Raw genomic sequence first — 27,696 nt, 5'->3', positions numbered from 1 at the left:
GAGTGCATTCTGTCAAGTGACAGGGACAGGCCAGCATAATGCCTGAATCCTTACAGCTGATCAGACATGTCAGTGAGTCCTTCCTGGGCCTCTGGGGTGGACAAGGGCGGCCTTTCCTGGAACCGATATGCGAAAGAAGGAAGCATGCCCACTCAACCAGGCTGAGGAAGAGACGGCCTCTGGGAGACTTTGAGAGCATGGTCAGGTTAAGAGCCTCTGGTTCTCCCCTTCCTTGGCTACTTGGAAAGAAGTTTTCGCCCAGTATCGTGTCTCACATCTCTGCCTACACGCCACCCAGTATTCTAGGACCTGCTATCCCTGCCTAGGAGCTGGACGGTCTGCATTCTAGGCAGGGATTTAGAAGGCTAGTGAAGACACTGGCGGGGTCCACGCACTCTCTCCTTACAGGAAGTACAAGGCTGAGGGCAGTGGGCGGAGCTCGAGTGTGGCTCATCGGGCAGAGGGGGGTAGTGGGAGGGGCGTGAATGGGTGGGGCTCAAGCTTTGATCCGCCCCAGAGACCAGAAGCCCAACCATGCTCTTTACCGGGTTCCTCCCCGTGTAGGCTCGGTAGCGAGCTACAGGGAGTCGCCCAGTTCCTGTTTTCCGAGTTGGAATAGTTCCTCCCTCCGTCCTAACGCCTGTCAACCCAAAGGGAGTGAGTCTGTACCTCCAAAGACTGTCTCGCTGAGCCCTACTCTGCCCGACCCGGTCCGCGCCACATCCCACAGCAGCCGCTGAGGAGGAAGAGTCCTGGAGCCAGCACAAGTGGGCCAAAGTTCAGGTGCGCGTCTCAACCCCAGTCTGCTGGAATTGAATCCCTTCTTGGACCTGCAGGGTTTGCATCTGGATTCAGGTCGGCGAAGCAGTTTTGTCCAGCTTGAGCTAGATGCTAGTGAGGCGGGAAGTGGAGAGCTGAGTAGGGAAACTCGGGTCCCCGAGAAAGGGTTTGCAGAAACAATGGAGTGTGGGGAACCCTAACCCTCAGGCCTGGGAACTTTCTCCGTTATCAGGTCCGATACACTCTGTGACCCATAGCATCATCACATCTTCCCATAATCTTTGGCAGTGGAGAACCACCAGGCAGGAGATTTTTGAGAGGAAGATGCGGAAGTGCTTTCTGCTGTATCCTACACAGCCCAGACCCCACCTCCCCCAGGTGGCCAGGAATTGTTTTAGGAAAAATTCCAAGGACTGAGGTCACGGGGAATACTGTCCCAGCCTGATCCTAGGTGGCCCTTTACTCTCTTTTGCTGATAATGGGACAGAGCCTACACACCGACCAATGTCTGGGGGAGACATCCTAGCTGCCACTGAGCACTGAGGCATTGTCCCTCAGTGAGCCCGAGGTCAATTGAAGGAGGAAATTCACTGGAGCATTTCTTTGCAGGAGTTTCTGAGACCTCAAGAGAGGCAGGCTCCAAGCCTGCCAGATCTGGGAGGGAAGCGCCTGATTGACCAAGGTCCTAGGGGATCTCTAAAGGTGCCCAGCTTCTGTTCAGCACCCAGTGATGACCTGCCGAAGACTGGCCCTGGGCCTGGCATTCCTGCTTGCTAGCATAAGTCTCTGGGTCCTGTGGTGAGTTCCCTTTCTGAGTTTGCTCCCTGCCTCTGCATGTCCCCCCTAAGCCTCGATGCTCATACAGTTTTCCAGGTCCATCAACCTCTCAAGACTCAGGATCCTCCAGCCCCAGCCAGACTAACTAGTTTTGGCTGTTGTTTTGCCTTGATTTGGCTTTCTAGCCTTTAACCTACCATGTTTTCTGCCTAGACTGTCCTTCAAACCATGTTGATAAGGATCACTGTTCATGCTCCTAAAGTCATCCTGGTGGCCTTGTAGGGAGCTACTGACACTGCGTGTCTCCTTATTGTTTGTGTGTGGGACCTGGCGTCAATGACATAGCCATGCCATAAGTGAATAGCCACATGGAAAAAAAGACAAGTACACACTAGGCCCTGTGCTAGATACAGGCATTGTCCTCTACAGTCAACAACCCTAGATTGACACGGTTTCTTCCCAAACGCCCCATTGGAAGGTCTTTGCTCCTGATAAAGTGCACCAGGTTATCCTCTAAGGCAGAGTAGCATTAATGGGTACTTTCTCTGTCTAGGGGATATGTCGAGGACCTGCTGCTGGTCTCATACGTGCCGTATTACCTCCCCTGCCCAGAGTTGTAAGTATGGGGCTAGAGGACTTGGGGGCAGTGTGTGCTGACCGTGTTTGGAGAGACAGGAAAGCTTTTATGATGGCACTGTCTGAGGGCTTATGGTTCTGAGACGCGCCACGGCTGCCACAGACACACAGTGACCCTGAGATTTCAGCCTTCCAGTATCCTGCTACTCTCATCGGCTTCAGACGTGCTTGCAGAGCCTTGGCTCTTGCTTATTGCGTGCTGTGCCTGTTAGATGGGATGGCAGAGGTACCTTTCCGGGGCTGCTGCATATGAGTGCCTGGTGTCCTGGCACATAGAAGGTGGTCAAGGAACAGCCCTGTTAGGGAGGGGCCTCTTGCTCCATTTTGTCTGGATGCAGGGAACTGAGTGACTTTAGCCTTCCCGCCTTGGTGAAACTGACAGCTAAAAGTGGAAAGATAGGCCTCGTGTTTGATAACAGCTAAAGAAAAATTAAGCATCTGAACTATAGGCTATTTGATAACACACATGTGTCATTTATTTATTTATTGGGTTTTTTGAGACAAGGTTTCTCTGTGTAGCCCTGGATGCTCTGGAACTCATTCTGTAGACCAGGCTGGCCTCTACCTGCATGTGTCTCCTGCGTGCTGGGATTAAAGGCGTGCACCACCACCTGGCATAACACATTTTATTAAAACAAAATATAGTAGTGTTTTAGTCCTTATTCAGATATTTATAACAGGGAACCACAGTTTTGGCTCAGGGTCAAGGAACTGCATGAGTTGAATTTGTTGATGATTTTCCTTCTGGCAAGGTCCCAGAACAGCACAGGGCATTGTATGGTGAAAGGCAGAAAGTATCTGTGTTTATATTTTTTTGGTCTCTTTGTCTTAATCCCTACCTGTCTTAGAACTTTCTAAGTCAACCAGGGTGGCCTTGAATTTACAGAGATCTGGTCTCCCAAGTGATGGAATTAACAAACCTGGCTTTATTATTATGGTTATAATTATAATTATTTATATATTTCTTGTTTCCTTTATAAAGACAGGTTTTCTCTATGTAGTCCTAGCTGTCCTGGAACTCGCTCTGTAGATCAGGCTGGCCTTAAACTCAGAGATCCAGGCTGGAGAGATGGCTCAGCGGTTAAGAACACTGGTTGGTTTTCCAAAGTCCCTGAGTTCAATTCCCAGCAACCACATGATGGCTCACAACCATCTGTAATGAGATCTTGGGTGTCCTCTTCTGGCATGCAGGGATACACACATACAGAACACTGTACACATAATAAATAAATAAATAATTTTTAAAAAACTCAGAGATCCACCTGCCTCTGCCTCCTGAGTGCTGAGATTAAAGGCACACGCCACCACTGCCCGGCCTGTTACTATTTTTTAATGTGTATGGGTGTTCTGCCTACATGTATGTCTATGTACCATGTGCTTGATATCCCCAGAGGCCAGAAGAGGGTGTTATATCTCCTGGAACCGGAGTTGCAGGTGGTTGTGAACCACTGTGTAGATACTGGGAATTGAACCTAGGTCCTCTGGAAGAGCAGCCAGTTGTCTTAACCATTAAGCCATCTCTCCAGTTCCTATACAGGGTCTTATGTAGCTAGAGCGTCTGTCTTAGTCACTGTTCTGTTGGTATGAAAAGACACCATGACCAAGGCAACTCTTAGGAAAGGAAGTATGAAATTGGGGGCTTGCTTACAGTTTCAGAAGTTAGTCCATTATCATAATAGTTGGGAGCTTGGCAGAACACAAGTAGACATGGTGCTAAGAGTTCTACATCCTGATCTGTAGGAAGAGAGATTGGGCCTGGCATGGAATTTTGAAACCTCAAAACCCACCCCTAGTGACACACTTCCTCCAACAAGGGCACACCTATATGATCCAATAGAGAACATTCTTATTCAAACCACCACACTCTCCTACTTAGATTTCTATCTATTCCTGTAATAAGACATCATGACCAGCCATGGTGGTAGCACACACCTTTAATCCCAGCACTCAGGAGGCAGAGGCAGGTGGATTTCTGTGAGTTTGAGGCCAGCCTGGTCTATAAAGCAAGTTCCAGGACAGTCAGAGCTACACAGAGAACCCCTGTCTCAAAAACCAAAACCAAGCCAAACCAAAACAAAGCATCATTACCAAAAAGCAGCTTGGGGAGGAAAGCATTTATTGGCTTACATGTCCCCATCATAGCCCATCACGAAAGGGAAGGCAGGAACCTGGAGTCAGGAACTGAAACAGAAGCCATGGAGAAACTTGTTTATTGGCTTGTTCCTCACAGAGTGCTCAGTCTGCTTGCTTGTTTGTTCTTTCTCTTTCTCCTCCCTCCCTCCCTCCCTCTCTTTCTTTCTTTCTTTCTTTTTTTTTTTTTTTTGAGGCTTTCTCTGTGTAGCCCTGGCTGACCTGGAGCTAGCTGGCCAGGCTGGCTTTGAATTTAGAGATCCCCCTGCCTCTGCCTCCCAAGTGCTGGGATTAAAGGCGTGAGCCACCACCGCTCAGCTTGTTTTCTTAAACTATCCAGGACCATCTGCCCAACGACGGATCAGTCGTTAATCAGGAAAAAGCCCTCCCATAGACTTACCTATAGACCAGTCTGATCGAGGCATTCTGTCAGCTGAGGTTCCTTGTCCCAAGATCATCTAGGTTGTGTCAAGTTGACCAGAAAACCAAGCACGTTGGCACTGACATCTATACATCTGAGGATGACTTTGAACTCCCAATTTTCTTTCCTTTACTTCTGGTTACTGAGATCACAGGCATGTCCCACCATGAGGGCTCATCTTCGCTTTCATTTTATTACCTTTCCACACTTAGAGAAATGAAGTTCTTTTTTGACAAGTGCACACTAGGCTAAGGTCAACCCCCTTGGCTCCCTCCCCCTTAACTACACTCCCAGTTTCAGCTTCTGTGTTCTTGTGTGTCATTCCCCAGGGGAGCCAGAGCATGTCTGGACCTGTAGGCAAAATAAAATCACTCTCAGGCCGCACAGAATGCTGGCTGTTCTGTTCTGGTGCAGCATCCTCTTCCTGATTCCAACCTCTTCAGAACCCCTTTATTTTCTGAGCAGACACATGGTAAACAGAGTTTAAAGAATGCCAATCATGAAGAACACATACTATGTAAGTTAACTCAAGAGTATTTCCCGAGAATCTTTCTGGAATGAGCACTTTGATGCCAGTGAGAATGGAAGAGAGATGCCTCCAAGGGACCAAAGCCAGAACAGCCCCCCGACCCAATTTGTATTCTCAATGTACACCCTGAAACTGCAAGGTTGGGAGGACAAGCAGGCAGGATGTTACAGAAGCAGGTGGCTAAGCACAACACACCATTGTTGGTTGTCTGTCTAGGTCATCCTGCTCCAGGTAGCTTTTTAGATGGCGAGTGAAGTCATGCTCGGCATGTAGGAAGTACAAGCAGGGCTTTAAGTAAAACACTAAATAATTTCATAAATCAGTCTCTGTATCATGAACTCTAATTGGGATTAATAATTAAAACTCAGAGTCAGCTATCAGGGGGTGAAAGCTGAAGGAACTGAGAAGCAAAGCAGCCAGCCATTAAAGAGTTCTTAACCTCGACCGATGCTCAGACCATAGGGCCGATCCTGTCCCAGACTCCCTGAGCTCCTGTCTCCTCTTGTCTTATATTCCTCTCTCTGCCCAGCTACATCCCTTCCTGTCTCCACCTCCTTAGTGCTGGAATTAAAGGCATGCCACTCCAAGTACTGAGATCACCTTTGTGGAGTTCTGTTTCTCTTTTAGACTGGATCAATTTCATGTAGCCTAGAGTGGCCTTGAAAGATCCATCTGCCTGTATCTCCTGAGTGGAGGATTAAAGGTGTGTGCCACCACTGCCTGGCCTCTGTGGCTAGCTAGTGTGGCAGGATTTGCACTCTGATCTTCAGGCAAACCTTATTTGTTAGACCATAAACAAAATGTCACCACAAGTCTCTAATAATTGGGCTTTTCTTTTTTTCTTCTTTAGTTTTTCTGAGACAGGGTTTCTCTTTGTAACATCTCTGGCTGTTCTGAAGCTTACTTTGTAGACCAGACTGGCCTTGAACTCACAGAGATCCACCTGCCACTGTCTCCCAAGTGCTAGGATTAAAGGCATGTGCTACCACCGCCCAGCATAATTTGTCTTTTCTACTTTATTCTACTTCAAGAGGAGGTACCAAATTCATAAAGGCAGAAGCAGCGTGGTGACCGGGCCTCCTTGGGCAGGCCCACAGGGAGCAACTGTTTGATAGATCCAAGTTTAAAGGACAAAAAGAAAACATCCTTGTTTTTGTTTTGTTTGTTTTTTCAAGACAGAGTTTCTCTGTGTAGCTTTGGTGCCTGTCTTAGAACTTGCTCTGTAGACCAGGCTGGCTCCAAACTCACAGATTAAAGGTGTGTGCCACCACTGCCTGGCAAGGAAACATTCTCGGCACAAGCAATAGTGATGGTTTTGCAACCATGCCAGTGAACTGTGCACTAATTGAATAATGGTTGAAATAGGGCCAGTGAGAGGGCTCAGTAAGGCAAGTGCTTTCCTTGCAAGTCTGTCCTCCAGAAAGTGTGAAAACCATGGGTGTGGTGGTGTGTAGTCCCTTATAGTACCCATACCAAGGAGGTGGAGACGGGTAGATCTCTAGGGCTTGCTGCTAGCCATCCTAACCTTTTGGGCAAGTTCCAAGCTAGCAAGAGACCCTGTCTCAAAGAAAAGGTAAGGTGAGCCTCCCTTGAGCCTGCATGCATCATGTCAGATGTGTTTTACTTTTTCCCGAGTGCCTTCATGTTCAAGCCTATATTAAAATGTCCTGAACAAACCCCACTCTTTTCTTTGTCACCAGCAACGTGAAGCTGCCGTTCAGGCGGGAGAAGCCATTCCAGCCCATGACACAGTACGTATACCGTTTCCCCCTGGATTCTGGCCCCAGGAGTGGGGGCTGCCTTCCTTACTCTGGCCCTTCCTGATTACAGGTTGCAGTACCCTCAGCCTAAGCTTCTAGAACACAGGTAGGTGTCAGGGAATGACCTGGTAGTGGCAGGGAGGGGAACCAGAGAGATACAATGTGGCCAGAGGATGGCAGAGGGGCCTTGGGCCCCGGAGAGTCTGGGAGCTCGTCTTTCACTGGCTGTGTGACTTCAGGCAGCTGTCTGCTCTGAGTTTTACCTTTTGAGGAGATCATAATATTCCCTACTTTGTAGGAGGCTGGAACAGTAGACAGTGGTACTGCGGCACATGCCTTGGGTAGGAGCTTGATCCCAGTGGTATTCTGTCACTTTATGGGCGCCCCCTGGCCTGTAGTGGGAGTGCTAGACCCCTCTAGAATAGTGACCTTTTACTACAGTTCCTCATGGCTGTGGTGACTCCGACCATAAGATTATTTTGTTGCTACTTCATAACTGTAATTTTGCTACTGTTAGGAATTATAATGTAAATATCTGATATACAGGATATCTGATATACAAAATCCCACCCCCACCCCAAAGGGGTCACGACCCACAGGCTGAGAACCACTGCTTTAGATGCTGTCCATGCCGACTCTTAGATTTCCCAGCTTTAGCAGGAGATAGCTACTATTATCCCACTTTCACACGGGGAAACTGAGGCCCTGCAACAGGGCCAAGATGCTACCCAGGCTTCTGAACAGGGAGGCTCCCCCGGCCTGAGCCTCCCCCATGCCAGGCCCACAGAGCTGCTGACACTGACTCCCTGGCTGGCACCCATCGTCTCCGAGGGAACCTTCGACCCACAACTTCTGCAGAATATGTACCAGCCGTTGAACCTGACCATTGGAGTCACCGTGTTCGCCGTGGGGAAGTGAGTAGTGGATTAGGCTGTGGTGGGTCTGGGCCTCCTGGAGCCACTGGGGTTTCTAGTCTAGGGAGAGGCCAACCTGGCCAAGTGCTGCACAGTGGCGTGGGAGAGCTTTCTGATGCAAGGCCTCGCCTGCCATGGAGAAGGAGGCACGGCAAGCCTAGGGGAAGAAGAGCAGGGTGTGGGCAAAGACTTCATCCTCCCTCTCTCCTGTCCCACCCTGGCCTTCTCTTTAAGTTTACCTGAAGTACTGGCCAGGTAACAAATGGACCTCAGAGGTCAGGTGACCTCTTGTCTTAGGGATGGAGCCATGTATCCATTGTGCTACATGTCCCCGGCATCCTTCCCTGGATTCTATCCCCTGTTGGCTTCTCAGCCACTTTCATCTTCCTGGATGAAAGAATTTGTGGGTATAAAACGGTCATGTTTCTAAGCAGATCGTTAATGTTAAGATTAAAGGTCATGGGGACACCTAACAACACTGTCTGGCATTAGTAAATGCTTTTGCCTCTAACCCTGATGACTTCAGTTCAATCCCCAGAACCCACTCGTGGTGGAAGGAGTGAGCTGACTCCTGAAAGTTGTTCTCTGACCTCCATAGGCACACCGTGGCATGCACATATACACATAAATAAATACTTTTTTATTTCAAAGAAGCACAGTAGACACTGGGAAAGACAGGTCTGTTAGTAAAGTGCTTTCCATGCAAACACAAAGACCTGTGTTCCATCCCCAGCACCCACATAAAAAAGCACATGCCTATAATCCCAGCGGTACACATGTGTGCACAGACACACACACGTACAGACACACAAGACAATTAAGGATCTGTCTCAAATGGTTGTCACACACTGAGTATCCCTGATTAGAAACACTTGGACCAGAAGTGTCTCACAGTATAGATTTTAGAATTTGTGTAGACTAATAATTACAAATCTTAACCCAAAACTCTGAGTGGGGCTTTCAAATGAGGGGTGTTCAACTTTAACAAGGATTGTGGTGGGAGTTTGACAGATGAGGACCCCCAGGTAAGTCCTGAATGACTTCTTGAGGTGGGGGACTAGGATGTAGACTCCAGCACATATGGAGACCTGGGCAGTGATGGACAGCAGTGGTTGATAGAGTTGTCATCCCCAGGTACACCTGCTTCATTCGGCCTTTCCTGGAGTCAGCTGAAAAGTTCTTTATGCGTGGGTACCAAGTACACTACTACCTCTTTACCCACGACCCCGCAGCCGTTCCCAAAGTCCCCCTGGGTCCCGGTCGCCTTCTCAGCATCATCCCTATCCAGGGTCACTCCCAGTGGGAGGAGATCTCCATGCGTCGGATGGAGACCATCAGCAAACTCATTGCCAAAAGGGCCCACCAAGAGGTGGATTACCTCTTCTGTCTCGATGTGGATATGGTCTTCCGTAACCCATGGGGCCCCGAGACTTTGGGGGATCTAGTGGCTGCCATTCACCCAGGCTATTTTGCTGTATCGCGCCAGCAATTCCCTTATGAACGCAGGCAAGTTTCCGCTGCCTTTGTGGCATACAATGAGGGGGACTTCTATTACGGTGGGGCAGTCTTTGGGGGACGAGTGGCCAGGGTGTATGAGTTTACCAGGGGCTGCCACACGGCCATCCTGGCAGACAAAGCCAATGGCATCATGGCAGCCTGGCAGGAGGAGAGCCACCTGAACCGCCGCTTCATCTGGCACAAACCGTCTACGGTGCTGTCTCCAGAGTACCTCTGGGATGACAGGAAGCCTCAGCCCCCAAGCCTGAAGCTGATCCGATTCTCCACAGTAGATAAAGATACCAGCTGGCTGAGGAGCTGACTGTGAAGCCGAGACCCCGCCCCGCCCTAAAGCCCTGTCAAACCCCACCCATGCCTGGCCCAGCCCTGCCCACCTCAGTCTAATCTGCAGTGTTGGGGCTCAAACCCCGGGCTATGCACGTTGAAGGAAGTGCTCTGCCCCCGAGCCCCGGGCTGCTGCCTTGAATCTGCACTTTAGCGTCCTCATCCCAAGTCCCACGCTGCTCACCCAGCCACGTGCGTTCTTCACTCAGGGTCCCAGAGCTCACTCTGAAGCAGACCAGGCATAGGTCCCTTCTGTCCACCTGTATCCCAGGATGTGCCTCACTCTCAGGGACTAGACGTTTCCTTGGTTACACTGTTTGTGGTAGCCTTCAATAAAGATCAGGGTTTTACCTGCCCAGTGGACTGTTTTGCCAGTCGAGATAGTTCTGGGGGACACAAATAGACTGGATTTCACACATTTCATGTCGGGAAAGGGGTGAGTAATGTCTTTTTTTTTTTTTTTCTGGGAGACTGGGCCAAGGCTGGCTGATGCCACAGACATTGCTCACTCCAGGTCTGGGAGCCTAGGTGACATGGGGTCCTGTGGACAGATGTGCCACGCCTAGAGGACAGCAGTGCTCATCAGCTTTATTGTGCCCTCAGTCCCTGGACATATAGGAGGTGTGCTTGTGGTCTCCTTTGTATTCTTGGCCACTGTGCTTGTGGGAGGCTACTGGTGAGTGTGGGGCTTCAGGGTGGTGATAGGCCAGGTTCAGAGGGTGTTAAGGGCCTGGGCCCAGAGGAACCTCAGAAGCCCATGGAGGCCAGGCAGAGATGGAATTGGATACTGGTTGAGAGCTTGGTTACCTAATACTTCTCTAGGCAGCAGTATCATTTCCATGGAAAGAAGCAACATGGTGGGTTGGGGGTACACCCTGAAGTCATGCAGGCACCCCATAACCGACCCATCCCTGGCAAAGCTGGAGGCTCATCCTGAGCCTGTTTTTCTACACCTTGCTGATCTGCCAATCAGGGGTGGTCATAAGAGTGGGCAGGCAGAGAGTCTCCAGTACAAGGGCACAGTGTGGCCAAAGAGATCCAGAGTCCAAAGAACCCCCAGGAATTCTAGTCAGAGGAGGTGGAATAGTCCTTAGCCTCTGTCTGAGGCTGTCAGGCATCAGAGTGGTCCTGAAGCAGAATTGTGTTAAGGGGGCAGGCTCTACCTTCAAGGACTTGCTCTTTAGAGCAGGGGGTTCTGGGCATGGAGGCCAGAGAAGGCCTCTGGAAGACTGAGACCCAAGGCAGCATTGGCCAACAGGGGAGTAGATGGTACCTATATTTCTCCTAGCTTAGCTTTGTGCCCATGTGTAACCAGCTTGGTATTGCCTCTCCCAGGGCCAGCTGAGACCTTCACCTGGTTCCTAATGAGGGCGTGGTCCCAGACACTAGCTAAGAGACTCACCCAACTTATAAAAGCAAACCACCATCCATGTTGCTTTCTGGCAGAAGCAAAGGACTAGGGTGGGAAATATTCCAGACAGGAGCCTGGCCCACTGTCTCTGAAGGTGTCCAGGGACAATCTCAGCAAGGAGTCTTAGGCCTCTGTAGAGAAGAATCAGATTTGAGGTTTGTAGAGTGATAGGCACCACGGTTCCAGGACAAACTGAGGTTCTATGGGCCCAGAATCTTTAAGAGCACAGAGCATCCTCTTCAAGAAACAGGTGAGCAGGCCGGACAGTGCTGATGCATTGCCTTTAATGCCGGCACTTGGGAGGCAGAGGTGGGCAGATCTCTGAGTTTGAGGCCAGCCTGGTCTGCAGAGCAAGTTTCAGGACAGCTACACCGAGAATCCTGTCTCAAAACACAAAAGAAACGTAACAGGTGAGCGGCTTGATGATAGCTCAAGGTTAGGTAAAGCACAAGGACCTGAGTTCAAGACCCACAGCCATTCATTTTAGTCAGGGTTACGATTACTGTGATGAAACACCATGGCTAAGGCTTTATTTGGCGTACACTCCTATATCACTGCTCATCATTGAAGGAAGTCAGGACAGGCACTCAACCAGGGCAGGAACCTGGAGGCAGGAGTCGATGCAGAGGCCATGGAGGGGTGCTGCTTACTGGCTGTATTGGTTTGATGTAAAATGGTCCCCAAAGGCACTATTAGGAGGTGTGGCCTTGTTAGAGGAGATGGGCTTTGAGGTCTCATATATGCTCAAGCCACTATCAGTGTGACACACAGTCTACTTCCTGTTGCCTGCATATCAGCATGTAGCAGCTCCTTCTCTAGCACCACGTCTGCCTGCACACTGCCATGCTCTCCCACACTGATGGTAATGGACTAGACTCCTGAAACTGTAAGCCACCCCAATTAAATGGTTTTTTTTCTTTTATAAGAGTGGTGTGGTCATGGTGTCTCATCACAGCAATAGAAACCCTAACCAAGACACTTACCTCCTCATGGCTTTCTCAGTCTACTTGTTTATGGAACCCGGGACCACCAGCCCAGGGATGGCCCCATTCACACTGGGCTGAGCCCTCCCGCATTGTTCACTAATTAAGAAAATGCCGTACAGGCTTACCTACAACCCAATCTTATGGAGGTATGTTTTAAACTGAGGTTCCCTCCTCTCAGGGGATTGTGTCACATTGATATAAAACTATCTAGTACAGGGCTGGAGAGATGGCTCAGAGGTTAAGAGCACTGGCTGCTCTTCCAGAGGTCCTGAGTTCAATTCCCAGCAACCACATGGTGGCTCACAACCATCTGTAATGAGATCTGGTGCCTTCTTCTGGCCTGGGCAGCACACTGTATACATAACAAATAATTATTTAAAAAGCAAAATAGAGTTCGAGACCAGCCTGGTCTACAAGAGCTAGTTCCAGGACAGTCTCCAAAGCCACAGAGAAACCCTGTCTCGAAAAACCAAAAAAAAAAAAAAAAAAAGCAAAAACAAAAAACTATCTAGCACACCATGTTTTGCTTTGTTTATAAAAACAAGAAAAAGCTAGCCCATTTAATGAGGTCATTTCATTAAACCAATAACATTTCTGACTGAATTCTAATTACTTAGCCTTATACCCAAATAAAAGTGTGGCTCTCACCCCTTACCAAAGCAACTTCTTTTCTGCAGTGGCTGATGAGCATCCCAGGAAACCACAACTGGTGAGAATGCAGAGAAGTGACCATGGTGCCCAGCCCCAGCTGATAGCTCTAAAACACAACCTCTACACCTAAGACATAGGGAACGTCACAAAAGAGGGCGTGGATAGGCTGGAAGAGTTAGAAGACCAGGACAGGCTATGGGTCGATGTCTGTTTCCAAATAGTGTCAGGACAGGCTATGGGTCGATGTCTGTTTCGAGATAGTGTCTTTTATATTGGACAGGGAAGCAACACCCAGAAAAAATCTCAACAATATCATTGCCTAAACAAGACCTAAAAAACACCACTACCCATTGGCATGCCAACATGGATGGGGGAATTCTCACAGGCTTCACCCCTAGAGAGAGAACTATAGGTAATTGATGGTTGCTGGAGGTAGGGCAAACCAGTCTTCTTCAGGACAAACTCCCTGACAAGGTAGCCAATCTGAGAGATTACCCATAAACACATGAGCAATATTATTGCACTTATAAACTGTGTGTGTAACAATTATAATGAAAGAATAAGCCGTGGCTTTGAGGAGTGGGATGGGCATGGGAGGAATTAGAGGAAGAAGAGGGAGGGAGAAAATAATGTAAATACAGCACTCATATGAAAAAAAGCCAGGCGTGGTCGAACACATCTGTAATCCTAGCACAAAGGAGCTGGAGACTGTCAGCACTCTGGAACCCACTGGCCATTCAGCCTAGCCTAGTTGGCAAGCTGCAGGCCAGTGCAAGAGACTGGAGTGCAATGAGGCAGGTGCTTGGGGTCCATGCTGGGGTAACAGTGCCCATTCAACCCCTCCAGCCATACTCTCTACAATGCCTTGGCTCTGAAGAGGGTTCCTGCACAAGGCTCTGGACCCCTACCCTGCAGTAACCCTCAACTGCTTGCCAAAATCATCGGGCACTCCAAGCCCTAGCTCCTCAGAGTTCCCAATCACACCTCCTTGGTTCCTATATAGCACAGTTTTGGGGGCCTGTTGACCTTGACTCAAAACCAAAGTTGGGCTTCATGGTAACCCGTGACAGGTAGGATCATGGATGACTTCTGAAAGTCTGTGAAAGTTGGTTAGTGGGCTGGAGAGATGGCTCAGAGGTTGAGAGCACTGGCTGCTTTTCCAGAAGACCCAGGTTCAATTCTTAACACCCAGCAGCTCACTACTCCTTGTAATTCCAGTTCCAGGGGACCAGATACCCTCTTCTGGCTACCTTGAGCACTGTATGCACAGCCAGAAATATATCATACGCATAAAAAAATAGCAAAACAAATTTAATAGCTGTGAATGTCAGTGTCACTGCTCATTATAAATGGGGCTTTTCGTTTGTTTAAATGTTTTATCTATTTTGCAACAATCTGACTGGCATGAAACTCCCTATGTAGACTATGATGACCTTGAACTTAGAGAGATCTGCCTGCCTCCCCAGAGCTGGAATTTAAGGTGTGCACGCCTACATCCAGCAAGATTTTTTTTTTGCAAGATTTAGTTTTACTAATGTGTATGAGTTTGTGTGCCTGTGTGTTGCACCTGCTGTGCGGCCTGCATCCGAGAATGTAGCGAGGATAGATGACACAGAGACCGGTTGGTTGCTTTAAGAAAAACTTTATGCTTCCCAAGTCAGCTTAGGAGGAGATTCCAAGTCGCTTAGGAGAGAGAAGTCTCTCCAGGAAAAAAGAGCTTCCCTTTTTAAGGACTTCTGTCATCCATCTACATACAATTCTTTCCAGACTTCTCACCCTCCTGGCTGGTGGTTTAATCTCCAGCCCCAGAATTGGGGGGGGGGGGACGGGGACACAGCAGGGAAACAGGAAGAGGCATCTAGCCCTAGGGGGTGTGAAAGTCATGGTATCTCAGTGAGCGAGCCCTTATCTGAGCCCTATCAAGAGCTTTATAGCACTGAATTGTTTTCAGTAAACATTACACAGCTGCCTGCTCCCAGGCCGAAGGGGAAGTGGGTTTCTGCTCAAGGTCTGGCGTCCCCACACCTGTGTGAATGTACGCTGGTGCCTATGGAGGCCAGAAGAGTGTGAGAGTCCCGGCATGGGTGCTGGAAACTGAGCTCGGGTTCTCTGGAAGAGCAGGACGCATTCTTACCAGCTGAATCATTTCTCCAACTCCTAAAATGAGGTTTAATCCTGAGTGCCCTCGTGCTTAGTAGCAGTGACTCCCCACACCCTTATACCTGCTCATCCCCAGGTACAAGCACCTCCTTTTATGCTCCCTCCTAACCCTCACACAAGCGAGGGACAACCTGGAAGGGAAAAGATAGGAGAGATGGAGGCCCCAGGAGGGACCCTATCTTCCTGCCTGTCTCAGAGTCTATTGACACCAGCCACCCACCAAGCTGAGTCCTGCAGATGGCATAGGGGGTACCTGGCTGACAAAGTGTCCAGGCTCTCCATGTCCACCCAGCCGGGATGGAAGTACTGCGTAGGCGACTGGGCTGAGGGACACATGAGACCAGTTCCGAGGAGAACACGGAGCGGGGCGCGTGCGCGCGGCGAGGCGGGGTCACATGTGCGCGCGCCGGCCGGCACCGCGGACGCGCCAGGCCGACCTCCCTGCGCCCTAGTCCTTTGGCGTGCGCCCCACGGAAGACAGGCCGAGCGGGTCTCCCAGCTGGCGCGCGCCGTGGCCCGCCCCTCGCACCTGCGGGCGGGCTGGGCGGGGCAGGGGCGGGGCTGCGCTGTCCCCGCCCACCCGTCCCGAGCCCCGGGAGCTCCGGCGGAACCGAGCAGCGAGGCCTCAACGGCTGGGAGCACGGCGAGGCGAGGCGCAGCTCACACAATGGGAGCGGCATTGGCGAGGGCCGCGGAGCCCCGGGCCTGGCGGGGACCGGAGGCCACGCCATGAGCTCCGCAGCCGGACGCCCCGCTGCGCCGCGCGCGGGCCGAGGCGAGCGGCCTTTGCGAGCCCTGGGCCGCGCCCTGGGGCTGGCGATGAGCTGCCGAGGCTGAGGATGATGGTAGATTGCCAGGTGAGTCGACGTGGGGCCCTGCAGCTGTGGGTGTGGACGAGGCCCTCATACACCCGGGGAGCGCGCGGGGCCGCGTCCACGCAGAGCGTGCACTTACGCTGTTCTGTGCCCAACCTGTCTTAGTACAATCGGGAAAATGAGGTCTGGGAAGAGGCACGCCAGGTGGGCGGAGACCAGGGGAGAAGGGAAGGCTTCCGGCCTCTTGGGTCAGGGCTCAACACTAGCGTGGGGTTTGCTTTGGGAATGAGAGTCTCCTGAGGTCCTGGGGAACACTGGCCACCCCCTCCATGTGGAGCCCACCCAGGCAGGAGCCTACACCCCTACTCTAGAAAGATCCTACAGACTTCCTAGGTTTCAGAGGAGGGCGGGACCGTGAAGAGGCGGTGAGATAGGAGAGGCAGGAGGCAGCTCTGTCCTGGGGCTGAGGCATCCAGTCTCCTAGCAACATTGGGGGTGCCCATTGTATGGGAGGCGCTGATGGACAGAAGGATGCTAAGATTCCCAGGGTCTGCTTGACAGAGGACATCCTCAGAGCAGTCTGGAGGGCAGGGCGGAGGTCCTTAGTGTGGAGGGGGCTGCAGAGACCTCAGTTTCCTCCTTTGGAGATTGGGGTGCTTGGTTTTTGTGATCCCTCCAGGATCCCACGGGCTTTGGTTCTCCCTCAGTGACCCATTACCCATAAAGGTTCTAAGAAAATGCCTTCCCCCCCGGTGGACTTGCTGAGCTGAGAGCAAGCAGCCTGAGGGTTTGAGCGACTTTAAGGCCCGAGTAATACAGAGGGCCGCAAAAATCTAGACCATTCCTCCAAGGTCCAGGGACAAGGCCGCCCTCATTGGAGTATGTGGTCCTTATTTGGAATTGGGGTCAAGTTATTGCCTAGATTGAAAGAGGAGGCCTCCTGAGTGAGCCAGAGCCCCAGAGCCATCAGAGAGAAAGAGGGACGAAGTGAGGCTTCTGAGGTCTTTGTGGTAACTCCTGGAACCTACAGGTCCCGTTCCTTGGCCCAGCTGGGGCCTGGGAGACCTGCTACCTTGACAACACACAAACAAAAGGTTGTGTTTTGTTTTCAGGGTTTCGTGCCTGGGGCTGTAGTGCTGGTTCTGGCCACCGGGGGGCAGCAGTGTCTGTGTCCTCAATGGAGTAACTAGAGTCTGGGGACAGGGTTCCCAGAGTTACTCTGGGGGTGTTGTCTACTCACTCTTCCAGGCCTCCCCCACCACTAGCATCTCTGTCTTCAGGGTGAGCTGGGGGTAAGGTCTCCAGCTTTTTAGTGCTTTGCATGCCTGAACTCGGACCAGTGGTTGCCTTGCTCCTCCTGGGTGTGGCTCTTAAAGTGGTGGCTGTAGGCCCTGCCCTTTGGGAACTCCTGAGTATGTAAGAGGAGAAGCAGAGGTTCTGTTTATCCTCCAAGGTGTGACATCCTGCCCCTAATGCACAACTAACAGCCCCCAGACCTTGGTAATAATCCGTTTGGTTTTGGGTTACGGGACCCAGGCTGGTTCAGCTGGAGAAAGCCTCCTCAGAACTCATTCCAGTGTGACTGGCAGATCAATAGGCCGTTAGGCTTTAGTTCCATGTTGGCCCAAGAGCCATGGGTCCTTTGCCGTGTGGGCCTGCCTTTCTGTAGGACAGCCCACAGCATCAGAGCCTGCTTCCTCGGAGTCGGGCGGGGAAGATGGAGGACCAGGAGGAAACGCAAGGGAAAGCCAGCGAGACAGAAGTCACTTTCTAAACACAACATTGGTAGTGACCTCAGAGTCCCCGTATTTGTGGGTTGGAGGCGTTAGATGTCCCCCTGACATATAGGCGGAGCAGAAAACTTAACTTGCAAGCCACTGGGAGGTTTATGCCTGAGCAGCATTATCCCGTTTGCCTGCTTGTCAACCACCCAGTGTGTAGACTGGGAGATGAGACTGTCCTTAGAACTCTGCACCACAGGCAGGCTTGTTCGGTTTTTGTATCCTTGCCATTTCCCATTGCCGCCACAATTCTTCTACCTCTTCAGGTAGCACTGTAGTCACAGATGACATCAGCCCCCAAGTGTTGCGGGTGCCATCTTGCATATATACAGTCAAGAAGATGCCAGGATGAGCCCCCGTTGTGCTCCCGGGGAGACCAGACTGGCCCTGAGAGGCACAGTGGCTACCCCAGGAAAACCCAAGGGTGACCCACATGGCCTTGAGCTTCAAAGACTAGAGATCCGGAAACACAGAGTCTGGTTGTCCCAGGGGTGGCTGTGAGTTCCCACCTTTACCTGCCCTTACTTTCCCTGTTTCCCGTCACCCCCTTCCACACATGCTGCTATCACTCCGTTTCTTCTCTTTCCATATTCATGTATGTGTATGTGTGCTGTGCATGTATGTGGATCTGTGTATTTTACTTATTTGTCTCTCTGTGTAGCCCTGGCTATCCTGGAACTCACTGTGCTGGGATTGAAGGTGTGCACAGTGTACGGGCTTGGACGTGTGTTTGCGTGTGTGTGTGTGTGTGTGTGTGTGTGTGTGTGTGTGTGGTAGGGGGATCTCCAGGGCCCGGGCAAATGTCTGATGGGTGTGGCTACCTGTCTCTAAATCTAGCCTGTAAAGGTGGGGGCGGGAATCCCCAGAGCACCTACGTAGAGAGACCCTGTCTCTGGAGATCCAAATCCAGTCCTGGCACTTTAACCTCTAAGCCATCTCCCCAGCTTCTGAGTTTCATGGACATCTGAACTTGGTGACGTAGCGGAGGTGGAGATCCGTTCATCCATTTGCTTGCATCTCTCTTAGGCAAGGCCATACCGGAGAAGACAGGAGGAGTAGTTCATAAAGCAGTCTTGTGGGAGAGGTCCCAAAGGCAGGTGGCAGAGAGGGTAGGCGTGATAGTGACAAGAATATGTTGCGTTAGTGTCCTGTGGCTGCTCTAACAGATACCAAATACTAGATGACCCTGCGCAGCAGGAAACCTGACCGCATGGTTCTAGAGACCGGAAGCTTACATTCAAGACACCATTGAGCCCTCTCCTAAGGCTCGAGGAGAGCGACCTTCTTGCCTCTTCAGCTCCTGGCATGGCTGTAGTCCTTAGCTTTAGATCCTCCTAAGCATGTCACGCCAAACTCTCTGCCTTCACAGGGCTGCCTCTGTGTGTCTGCTGTCTAGTTGTCACCATTATTGTAAGGATATTGGGTTGGGATGGGCCTGACCCTAACCCATCCGTCCCTGTTTCGCCTCACGTTGGCTGTATCTACAGGACCCACCATGTTTTGGAAGGACAAAGCTTTACGTGTGATGAGGGCATGGTGAAGGCCAGATTCCCTCAAGTATTAGGGGAGCAGCTGGACCCCTGAGGATGTGGCAGGAAGGCTTAGGGCATGAGGCTTAGAGGCTACCAGCGGTGGCACCAGCAGGTGGCGCTGTGACTTCTGGTGGCCAGAAGTTTTAGCACTTCCGGCCAGCATTGTGTTGTATCGCATTGCACTGCGCTGAGTTTCCACAAAGGGCTCACCTGGTTGCCAGGAAACAAAAGCAGACTGTAAAACCGCCAGGAGTCACATCATTGGTGACACACACTGAAGGGAGCCAGAGTCAGACCAGGCAGGCAGCAGTATGTTACTGGTAGCTGTTGAGGAACCTGAGTGTGATCACCCGCCCCCACACACATCCTTCAGGCCAGGACTCTGCTTCCCTTCTTCACCAGCAAGTTGCTCTGGCCTAGTTGAGGTTTCCAGACAGCTCTCCTGCTACCACAGGCCTCGAGACCCAGGTCTGGAAGGCTTCAGAAAGTAGCCTCAGGGAACGGTGATGCTGCCTGTACAATGCATGGCTGGAGTGAGCCTTGCCTCAGCAATTTCCCTGTCCCAAAGGAGGTATAGTTACCCACCTTGCCCTGCTGCCCCTGGCAGGTTACAACTCGGTCTTCTTAGGTGCCCTGTGGTATGCAGGGCGGTTAGGACTCGAGTCAACACTGGTGAGGTGGGGCAGAGTGTCTGAACAGGCCATAGCACAGGGCAGGAGCATGGGGCCAGCGGCTGGTGTGATGGGAGAGGGCGTGGCTGAGGGCCCGGCTCCGGTTCTGTGAGTGGGGGTCCCATGCCAGGAAGGGACCGTGCTCTTTGGGGTGGTGCTGGGAGCCCTGACAGCCCTTACGCCATCCATCATTCTCCTGCCTCTACGCCATCCATCATTCTCCTGCCTCCGCACTGTGGCAGCTCAGAGCTCTTTGAGGGAAAGGGTCCGCTGGTGTGGGAACAACCCCTAGCTCCAAGCAACGGCAAGCCCCAGGTGACACTCCTTGGCAGACAAGGCAGGGAGGGGCCAGGCGCCGGGCCGGGGCCGGGGTGGAGAATACCTTCCAATTACACTGGGCTTCCAGTGGTCAGGGCCCTGGCAGGGCAGGAAGGCCCTGAGGTGGTGATTAGCAGGAATGGAGATGTAAACAGACGTAAACAGTTTTTTCATCCCTCTAACTCTAGTGAGGGCCTCAACTCTGGTTTCTGTGTTTTGCTGGGGTTCTTGGGTTTCTAGCCTCAAAAGAATACTCTTAGAGGGTCACAGTGATCCACTCCTGTAATCCCAGCTGAGGCAGAATTAATGAGTTCAAGGTCATCCTGAGATACACTGTGAGATCCATGCCTCAAGATAGATAGATAGATAGATAGATAGAAAGAAAGAAAGAAAGAAAAATAAATAAATAATAAGCCCCGAGGAGTCTTTTCTTAGAGGTATGGACAGGTGGCTTCCTTGTAGGTGGGGTGGGTTTGGGGGAGCCTCCAGGTCTCCTCACGGGTAGCTAAGCCAGCCTGAGGAGGTAGAGATGAAGGATTGTGGCATTCCCCCTAAAAATGTCAAGCCCTAGAAGAAGAGAGAGTTCCCATGGCAACCTAGTTCAGTTGCTTGGCAACTGCAGTCCCCCAAAATACCTGCAAGAAGGCTCCCAGCTAGGGGCTTTCCCACTGCCTGTGTGTGGCCCTCAGTTCTGAGTTTGCTTGGGTACCTCTCATGGTTGATCCACCCACACCCTCCACACAGAACCCAGCAGCTCTTACCCCCTGGATCCTTCCTGAGGGAAACCCCAGTCTACTCCCTCTTCCCAGCACCCCAAGCTGCAGCTGCCAAACATCAGGCCATCCCCTAGCAACAGAGGCCATTTCCTGGATACCTGAGTGACAGCTAGGCAATGATAGAATGTCAGAAACTTAGAATCAGAGGTACAGTCAGTTGTAGCCTAGTGCCAGCCATACAGGAGGAGCACACACCCTATATCCCTGAGTTCCCTGGACCTGGGCAAGGAGGCACAGCAGGTGTGGCAGGGACCAAGAACCCACTGGAGCCTCTGGAGCACAAGACTGTGATCCTAACCAACTAACTAGCCAGATGACCCCAGCATATTTTTCCTTACTGGCCTGTTTCCCCATCTGTGGCTCATCAGCCCCTTTGCCTGTGAGCTCATTTCATACATAAACGCTACCCTGTGAGTTATGTCACATGCTGAGGACTTACATGGAATGGAGAAGTCAGGCCCAGGGCCTCCACTTGCCTGAATCCATCTCGGCTGACAGATTGCAAGGCTTCAGGTGAGGCTTTGGGTACACTGGCTGTGAGCTGGACCCCGGGCTTGAATCCCAGCTGGAGGCTCAGTACTGGATATCTTGAGATGATTTCTAAGCCAGTCTGTTTTTTGTTTGAATATTTTTTTTTTTTTTGAGAAAGGTATGCCCATGTAGACCAGGCTGGCCTAGAACTCACAGAGCTGCGCCTCCCTCTGCCTCCTCCTAATTTCTGGGACTAAAGTCATGCGCAACCATCCTTCAGAACCTATTGTGTTTGGCAAGAAAGTTCCTACTCCAGCCTTCCCTGCAAGGGACTATGTGGCTGTATAGTCCCTTAGGAGCTGTGTTCAACACCAGCCCTGTGCTTGAAGAAGATGCCTAAGGACACAGTAAAAGACGAAGAGGCCAGCAGAACTGGAAAAGAGGAGGCCTCTGACCCCCTGGCGTAGCCTTACAGCTTAGAGAAGGGGCAGGATGGGACTGGGTGGGTAGGGTGGACTTTAGAATGAGGTAGGATATGAGGACATGATTGGTCTCCAGACATTCTGGCTGCGTGTAACAGCAGACAGTGAGATGTTTTGTGACTCCTTGCCCCAGGAGGGAGCCAGCCTCGCTCATTCTCCTACTGGTTAACATTGGACTGTATACAGTGTCCTCTGATCTGAGCTGTGCTAGCCTGATCCGTTCGGCCAGACGGGTAGCACACCCTCTTCAGAGCTGGGAGGCTCCTGTGGCATCACCTGCTGTATGCTGGACAAACTTGAGGGACAGAGCAGGGTCTGGGCAAGCTCTTGGTGGGTGTTTGGCCACGGGGAGAGGCAAGAATGGGCAAACAGTGACCGAGATTGTCCTAGTTCGTGCCATCCCAGCATAGAGAGAGGGCCTGGAAGCCGGAGCGTGCAGCCCCAACCCACCACAGCTTGGGCCCCACCCACCTTCTGCACAGCTCTGTCTCTTCCCCCCGCCCCTTACAAAGGCTTCTCGCTCCCCCAGGGCAGAGTGAGAGCAGTGGGTGCTCTCCAAGCTCTTCTCTTCTACCTGGGCTGGAACTCGCTGGCCAGAGGAGACAGGGAGAGGTGGTGGCCTGTGCAGCCGACCTTCCACCGCTTTGGAATTCCACCCTGACCCTAGGAGACTTGTCCCAGGAGACTGGAGGGAGTAAAGTTCAAACTGGGGGGAGGTGGGGGTTGGGAGAAGAAAGGGCCCTGAGGTCTTGGGGCTGCCCCAATCTGAATCCACTTCAAAGGAATTCCCGCCCCTTCCGCCCATGCCTGGCTGAGGCCCAGCCCTGCGAGTCTGCACCATCTCCAGTCCCCTGTCACAAGGAGAGGAGAGGTGGGGTGCCAGCAGGTCTGGGTTGTCTGGAAGTCAGAAGGGAGAATGAAATTAGGTTGGTGGAAACCCTGGCTTGGACCTGAGCAGGCTCCTTAACCCCAAGCCTCCATGTCCTCTTTTAAGATGTGGAGTGGGTGTGAGGGCTCTCTACCAGACACCACTCAAGTAGGCCTTGCTCAAGTACCGGGAGTGTCTGTCTCCAAACTGAAGGCAGATTGGCTACAGGGTTCTCTAGAAGTGACTACCCCTGAACAGGCAACAGGCTGCTGAATTGACTCCTCAGATTTTTTCCCAGACAGACCCTGAGGAGTTGAGTCTGTAGTCTGAGCCATGTGAGAGGGCCTTGCCATCATCCATTGCCTCCCCCAGGCCAGTTTCAGGCCTCTGAACATCCATGCTCCAAATTAAACTTTAAGAGCAAGGTGGTTCACCTGACTCGAATCCCTGAGGGCCAGAGAGGTGGCAGCTGGTGGCTGGAGGGAGCATGTGTGTCCTGTGTGAGGGTGATAGGACTCGTGTTCTCAAAGTCTGTGGGATTCTCAGAGTGTTTCCTTCCTAGCTTCCGTGGTGGGGAAATCCCTTCACTGAGTGCTTGCATCACCCACTGTTACCAGCAGGTGCTGGGCACAGAAGCCAGATGCAGGATCTGAGGGAGTGAGCCACCAGGTCACCCTCTCTCCTCGTGGGGAAGAGCTGCACCTCCCAGACCTCTGGGCCTTTAAGATGGAGCAGCTGTGTCTTCTACTGCCCTGTGGGGGTGTGGATCAGTGTGTGCTCTGTATGCACGTGAGTGGTTGAGGGACATCTCCCTGCCTCCTGATGCCCAAGCCCACATTTGAGTAAATACAGGCCCTTATCATTGTTGTCCGCCTGTGTGTGTCCCCAGACATGACAGACCTACGGGTGGCTGAGCCAGGGCGTATAAGAAGGGACAAATGGCTGTATGTGGGGGCCGGTGCTGAAGGGGAAGAGGAGAATGCATGCTCACATCCTAGCTGTGGGGCAGGGGATGTGAGCCTTTGCCTTCGGTTGCCCCAGTGTCCGTTGTCTGACCTGTCCACATGCTGATAGTCACTCTCAGATTGCCCAGCAGTTGAGCGGCTGCATGGTGCCTGGCATGCATGTCATTCTTTTACCACATGGGGGCATGGAGACCCAGGCAGCCCTGGCAGGAGGGGGGTGCCTGGCCCTTTGCTGTTCTCTTGTTAGGTTTCCCGATATGAACAGAGGGACTCAGTGCACCAATGCAGGAACAAAGTCTAAGGGTTGGTAGAGAGCCAGCAGGTAGCCGGAGGGTAGGACAGGGCAGTGCCACCAGCCCCCGGTCTATGGGAACTGCCTTGTGGGAAAAGTTCTGTGGGAAATAGGGCAGCAGGCACTATCCCTGCCATCTCCCAGCATACAGCTGGAGTCCTGAGCCCTCTTGAGGCCAGGACAACTCGGGAGGTCCTTCTGAAAGGACTTCCCAGCCCTGGGCTGCAGGCTGGTGGCAGCTCTGGGCACACAGTGTCCCTGGCACAGCAAGCAGTCCCCCGCACCACAAGGACCCATTTGTCCTGACTCCTGTGGTTCCTGAACCCTGGATGACCATGGCCTGCTAGGCACAAGGGCCTGGCTGTGGGCTGCCCTCACCCAGAGCCTCTTAGGGCTCTCTGGCTATCCCTTGGCGAGGGCCTCTCCACTCAGGCCAAGCTGCACCAGAAAAACCTCTACTTAGCCAGTGGATAGAGACCCACTCCCTAAAACTGTCTCTGGCCTGCCAGGAAGGAGGGAAGATCCCTGTGCTGAGCCAGAGTTGACTTGGCATCCCGGGACAGACTTTGATTTCTGGGAAGCTCCCTGCTCTTGTTCTAAGCGAAAGTGTGCCTGCTTTCCAGAAAGCCTGACTGCCACCACATCTACCTTCCCCTGCTGGTCTGCTACAGCCTGAGTATTTCCCTTCACTCTCCTCTGGAGCAAGATAACACCTCCGTCCTCCGTGGGAGAGGTGGGCAGACAGCGTGCTCTTCCTCCTCCATGAAGCTTTCCTGGTCCTGAAGAGTTCTGAGTAGTCAGGGACGTGAAAGCCCAGGAGCTGTCAGATCACCTGTTCGTACGTGCAGGTGCTCATGCATCTGTTGTGCTGGGTGCTGTTCCGGCGGGTGCCGTGTTGGGGAGCAGAGCCCCAGCTCCCCTCCCTTTCAGTTCCAGAAGGAGGGAAAGCTGCAGGTGTGTGTGCTGTGTTATGTAGGTGTGCATACCTTTGCCTGTGACACTTGCGGGAAGTCGCTACCTTCAAGCACACTCCAGCCGTGGGGATAGATGAGCAACAGGACACTAGTAGCCGCTACGCCCATGAAGCGTAGGACTCCCTGGCTTGTTGAAAATTGCAGTGGCTTCCTTGGTTCTGTTTTTTTATTTGTTTGTTTCCCTATAGCATTTTTACTTTCAAACATGTATTTTGCTCATAATGCTCTAAGGTTACAGGGGCAGGTGGATTTTGGGGGGGAATTGTAATTTTTATTTGTTTGTTTTGAAACAGGGTCTCATGTAACCTAGTCTGGCCTCCAACTCTATATGTAGCCTTTGAATTCCTGATTCTTCTGCCCCCCAACTCCCAAGTGCTAGGATGATAGGTGTGCACCACCATATCCAGTTTATACATTGCTGGGGATCCAATCCAGGGCCTCATGTGTGCTGGGCAGCAATGTCCCCCAGCTCCAAAGGTGGGTTTATGTCTGTTCCGCTTGCCGGCTTATCCCCAGCGCCATTAGGCGCCAGGAAACTTCACAAGGCCCATGTAGATGAGCTGCTGTGTGGCCCAGGGCCCCTGAGCTCTCAGGTGGCCAGACCTTACCACAGATCCTTCTGCCTTCCTAGTTAGGGAGAGAAACTGAAGAGGTTTAGGAATTGTGGCATTGGTCACCAAAGCCGAATTCAGGTTACATTCCGCACTGTAGATGTCATAGCTCTGAGTTAGCAAAGATGCCTGGTTCTGTCCAGGGAAGACCGATCCTGGGCAGCTTTGGGGCACCATTTTTCTGAACAAGTGGGCCATGTGAGGCCCTGACCTAAGTGTTTGCACTGAATATTCCTCTTGAACATACAGAGTGTCTGAGGCAGAGATTAGCTCTTTTCCTGGGCCAGGACCAACAAGGGAAAGAGACCTAGCAGCCATCAGGTGGTTTGGAATTTTGTCCTGACCCAGCTGGCAGCCACCACTTGGATCTCTCCAGTTGGACAGAGGCTACTTGCAGGGCATCCTGGTGGCAGACCCAGCGTGCAGGAGGCACAGCTAGCCCTAGCTGCCATGGAGAGGAGCTTCAAGCTCTTGGCAGTACTGAATGGGCCCAAAGCCAGTGGGAGTGTCCAGGGCAGGGCACAGATTCTCAGGACCTCCCCTTCTTGGCAACCCACAGACTCAGTGGTCTGAGAGAAGGGCCAGCCAGCAGGCAGGCAGCCAGAGCAGGGGAGCCCTGTGGTGAACCAGTCTCCCTAGGCTTTTCCCAGCTTCCCCAGGTGTGGCCCATGCTTGCTGTGCTCCGGGCCTCCCCAGTCCAGAGCAGAAGGCAACACCCCATGGTTCTATGAAATTTCCCAGAAGTCACTTGGAGGCTCTAGTCTTTCAGAAATGCAGGAGCCCCTGCGATGCCCTCCCTGCCTACTGATGGCGTTGCAAGGACAGAGGCACCTTTGGCCTTTTAAGAGAGGTGGGGATTATGGGAGGGAGGGGCTGGGAGCACCAGCTACGGCCTGGCAGCAGCGCTGAATAACTCTCTGCTGCCTGGCACATTGTGGTGATTCAGTGGTGCCTACACTGGGTGGTTTTTGTAAATGAGGGCACCCTGAAATCACTGAACTGAATGAACTGCTGCGTGAGCAGAAGAGTCTCCCTTTGGACCTAACAGCTGTGATTCAGGCTAGTCACCAGCCAGGTTAGAGATTGCAGTGAGGGTAAGTGGAAGTTAGAATCCCAACCCAGGCGCCACCCACATGACAGACCACCCCTCAGTGACACAAACCCTGTAGTGCCACCAGGCATAAATATTTTGTCAACTTCACCTTGACTCAAAGTAGAGAGGGAAGTGGGCAGCCTTGGGGACTGAGCAGGTCTGAGCATCCCCTGAGACTTGGTACAGATATGCTGTGTGACCTCAGGCAGATTGTTTGCCCTCCAGTGGAGATAATGGCTGTGGCTTCAGCAGTCTGGCCCAGGTTGGGTAGGAAATGTTTTGTGTTTACTGTGCGGTGCTAAAGGCAAGGCCTGGCTGGGGACCAGGGCTTCAGATCTACTCCCACCTCCAAACCCTCTCTGGGTGAATGCTGTGTTTGGGCTGCAGGGTGCGGATGTTGGATGTTGGCCGTGCCACTGCCTCAGGGCCTTTTGGTCAGAGCTGGAGGTATAGATGCTCCCCCAACCCAAGGCCTACACTCTCCCTGGTCCCAGCAAAGCCAGTGCCGCACGAACCACAGGAATTTGTGTTGAACAGTTTCTGGTTGGGGGGGAGGGGCTGTCCTCTCCCTCCCCCACAGGACCCCGAGTGTCAGGTCAGCAGGCAACAGGAAAAAAGAGGAGCAGAGCCAGGGCCCCAGTCAGCCTCCTGGACAGGATGTTATACTGAGTAAACAGCTTCTGGAGGAGTCACCACTCAGCTGAGTCACAGCGCCTAGCGACAGCCACTAGCTGTTTGTAAACAGTGGGCTCTCACTCTTTCGGTTCCTGCCCCCAATTGTGAAGGGGCGGAAGACACTCCCCCCAGAGGTAGTATCCCCAGGAAATGGTAGCACCTGGGACAAATGCCACCACAGGTTTATGTGAGTGGTTAGGTGCATCGTGCTGGGGCCACTGGTGTGCAGAACAGAGCAGATGACACAGGTGTCTTTGGAGAGTGGGCATGGGCTGTGTACACACAGGTGTGCGGGCAGGGGCTAAGGGGGCACTGCCTGTCCTTACATCCCCCAGGGCCCACTCATGTGGCTCTAGGAGCGCCTGTGGCCATCCT

At 52.2% G+C, this 27,696-nt stretch overlaps 1 protein-coding gene across 3 annotated transcripts; it reads left to right on the top strand.

The window, feature by feature from the left end:
• Positions 1 to 502: 502 nt before the first annotated feature.
• On the top strand, positions 503 to 10,144 carry Gbgt1 (globoside alpha-1,3-N-acetylgalactosaminyltransferase 1 (FORS blood group)). Of its 3 annotated transcripts, none has more exons than XM_021236134.2 (7): positions 503 to 783; positions 1,390 to 1,578; positions 2,111 to 2,173; positions 6,974 to 7,024; positions 7,104 to 7,139; positions 7,813 to 7,947; positions 9,082 to 10,144. In XM_021236134.2, the coding sequence occupies exons 2-7, from the start codon at positions 1,511 to 1,513 to the stop codon at positions 9,764 to 9,766; spliced, it is 1,038 nt and encodes a 345-aa protein (XP_021091793.1). In that variant the 5' UTR covers positions 503 to 783; positions 1,390 to 1,510; the 3' UTR covers positions 9,767 to 10,144. The 3 variants fall into 3 exon arrangements, with proteins under 3 accessions (XP_021091793.1, XP_040601079.1, XP_021091794.1); XM_040745145.1 differs by having other exon boundaries at positions 503 to 855; XM_021236135.2 differs by lacking the exons at positions 503 to 783; positions 1,390 to 1,578 and having other exon boundaries at positions 2,157 to 2,173; positions 7,778 to 7,947.
• The last annotated feature ends 17,552 nt before the right edge of the window (positions 10,145 to 27,696 follow it).

Source organism: Mesocricetus auratus, unplaced genomic scaffold (assembly GCF_017639785.1).
Source record: "Mesocricetus auratus isolate SY011 unplaced genomic scaffold, BCM_Maur_2.0 Super-Scaffold_100004, whole genome shotgun sequence".
NCBI lineage: Eukaryota > Metazoa > Chordata > Mammalia > Rodentia > Cricetidae > Mesocricetus > Mesocricetus auratus.
The sequence above is the reverse complement of the archived record's forward strand: the minus strand, read 5'-3'. Positions and strand labels throughout refer to the sequence as shown.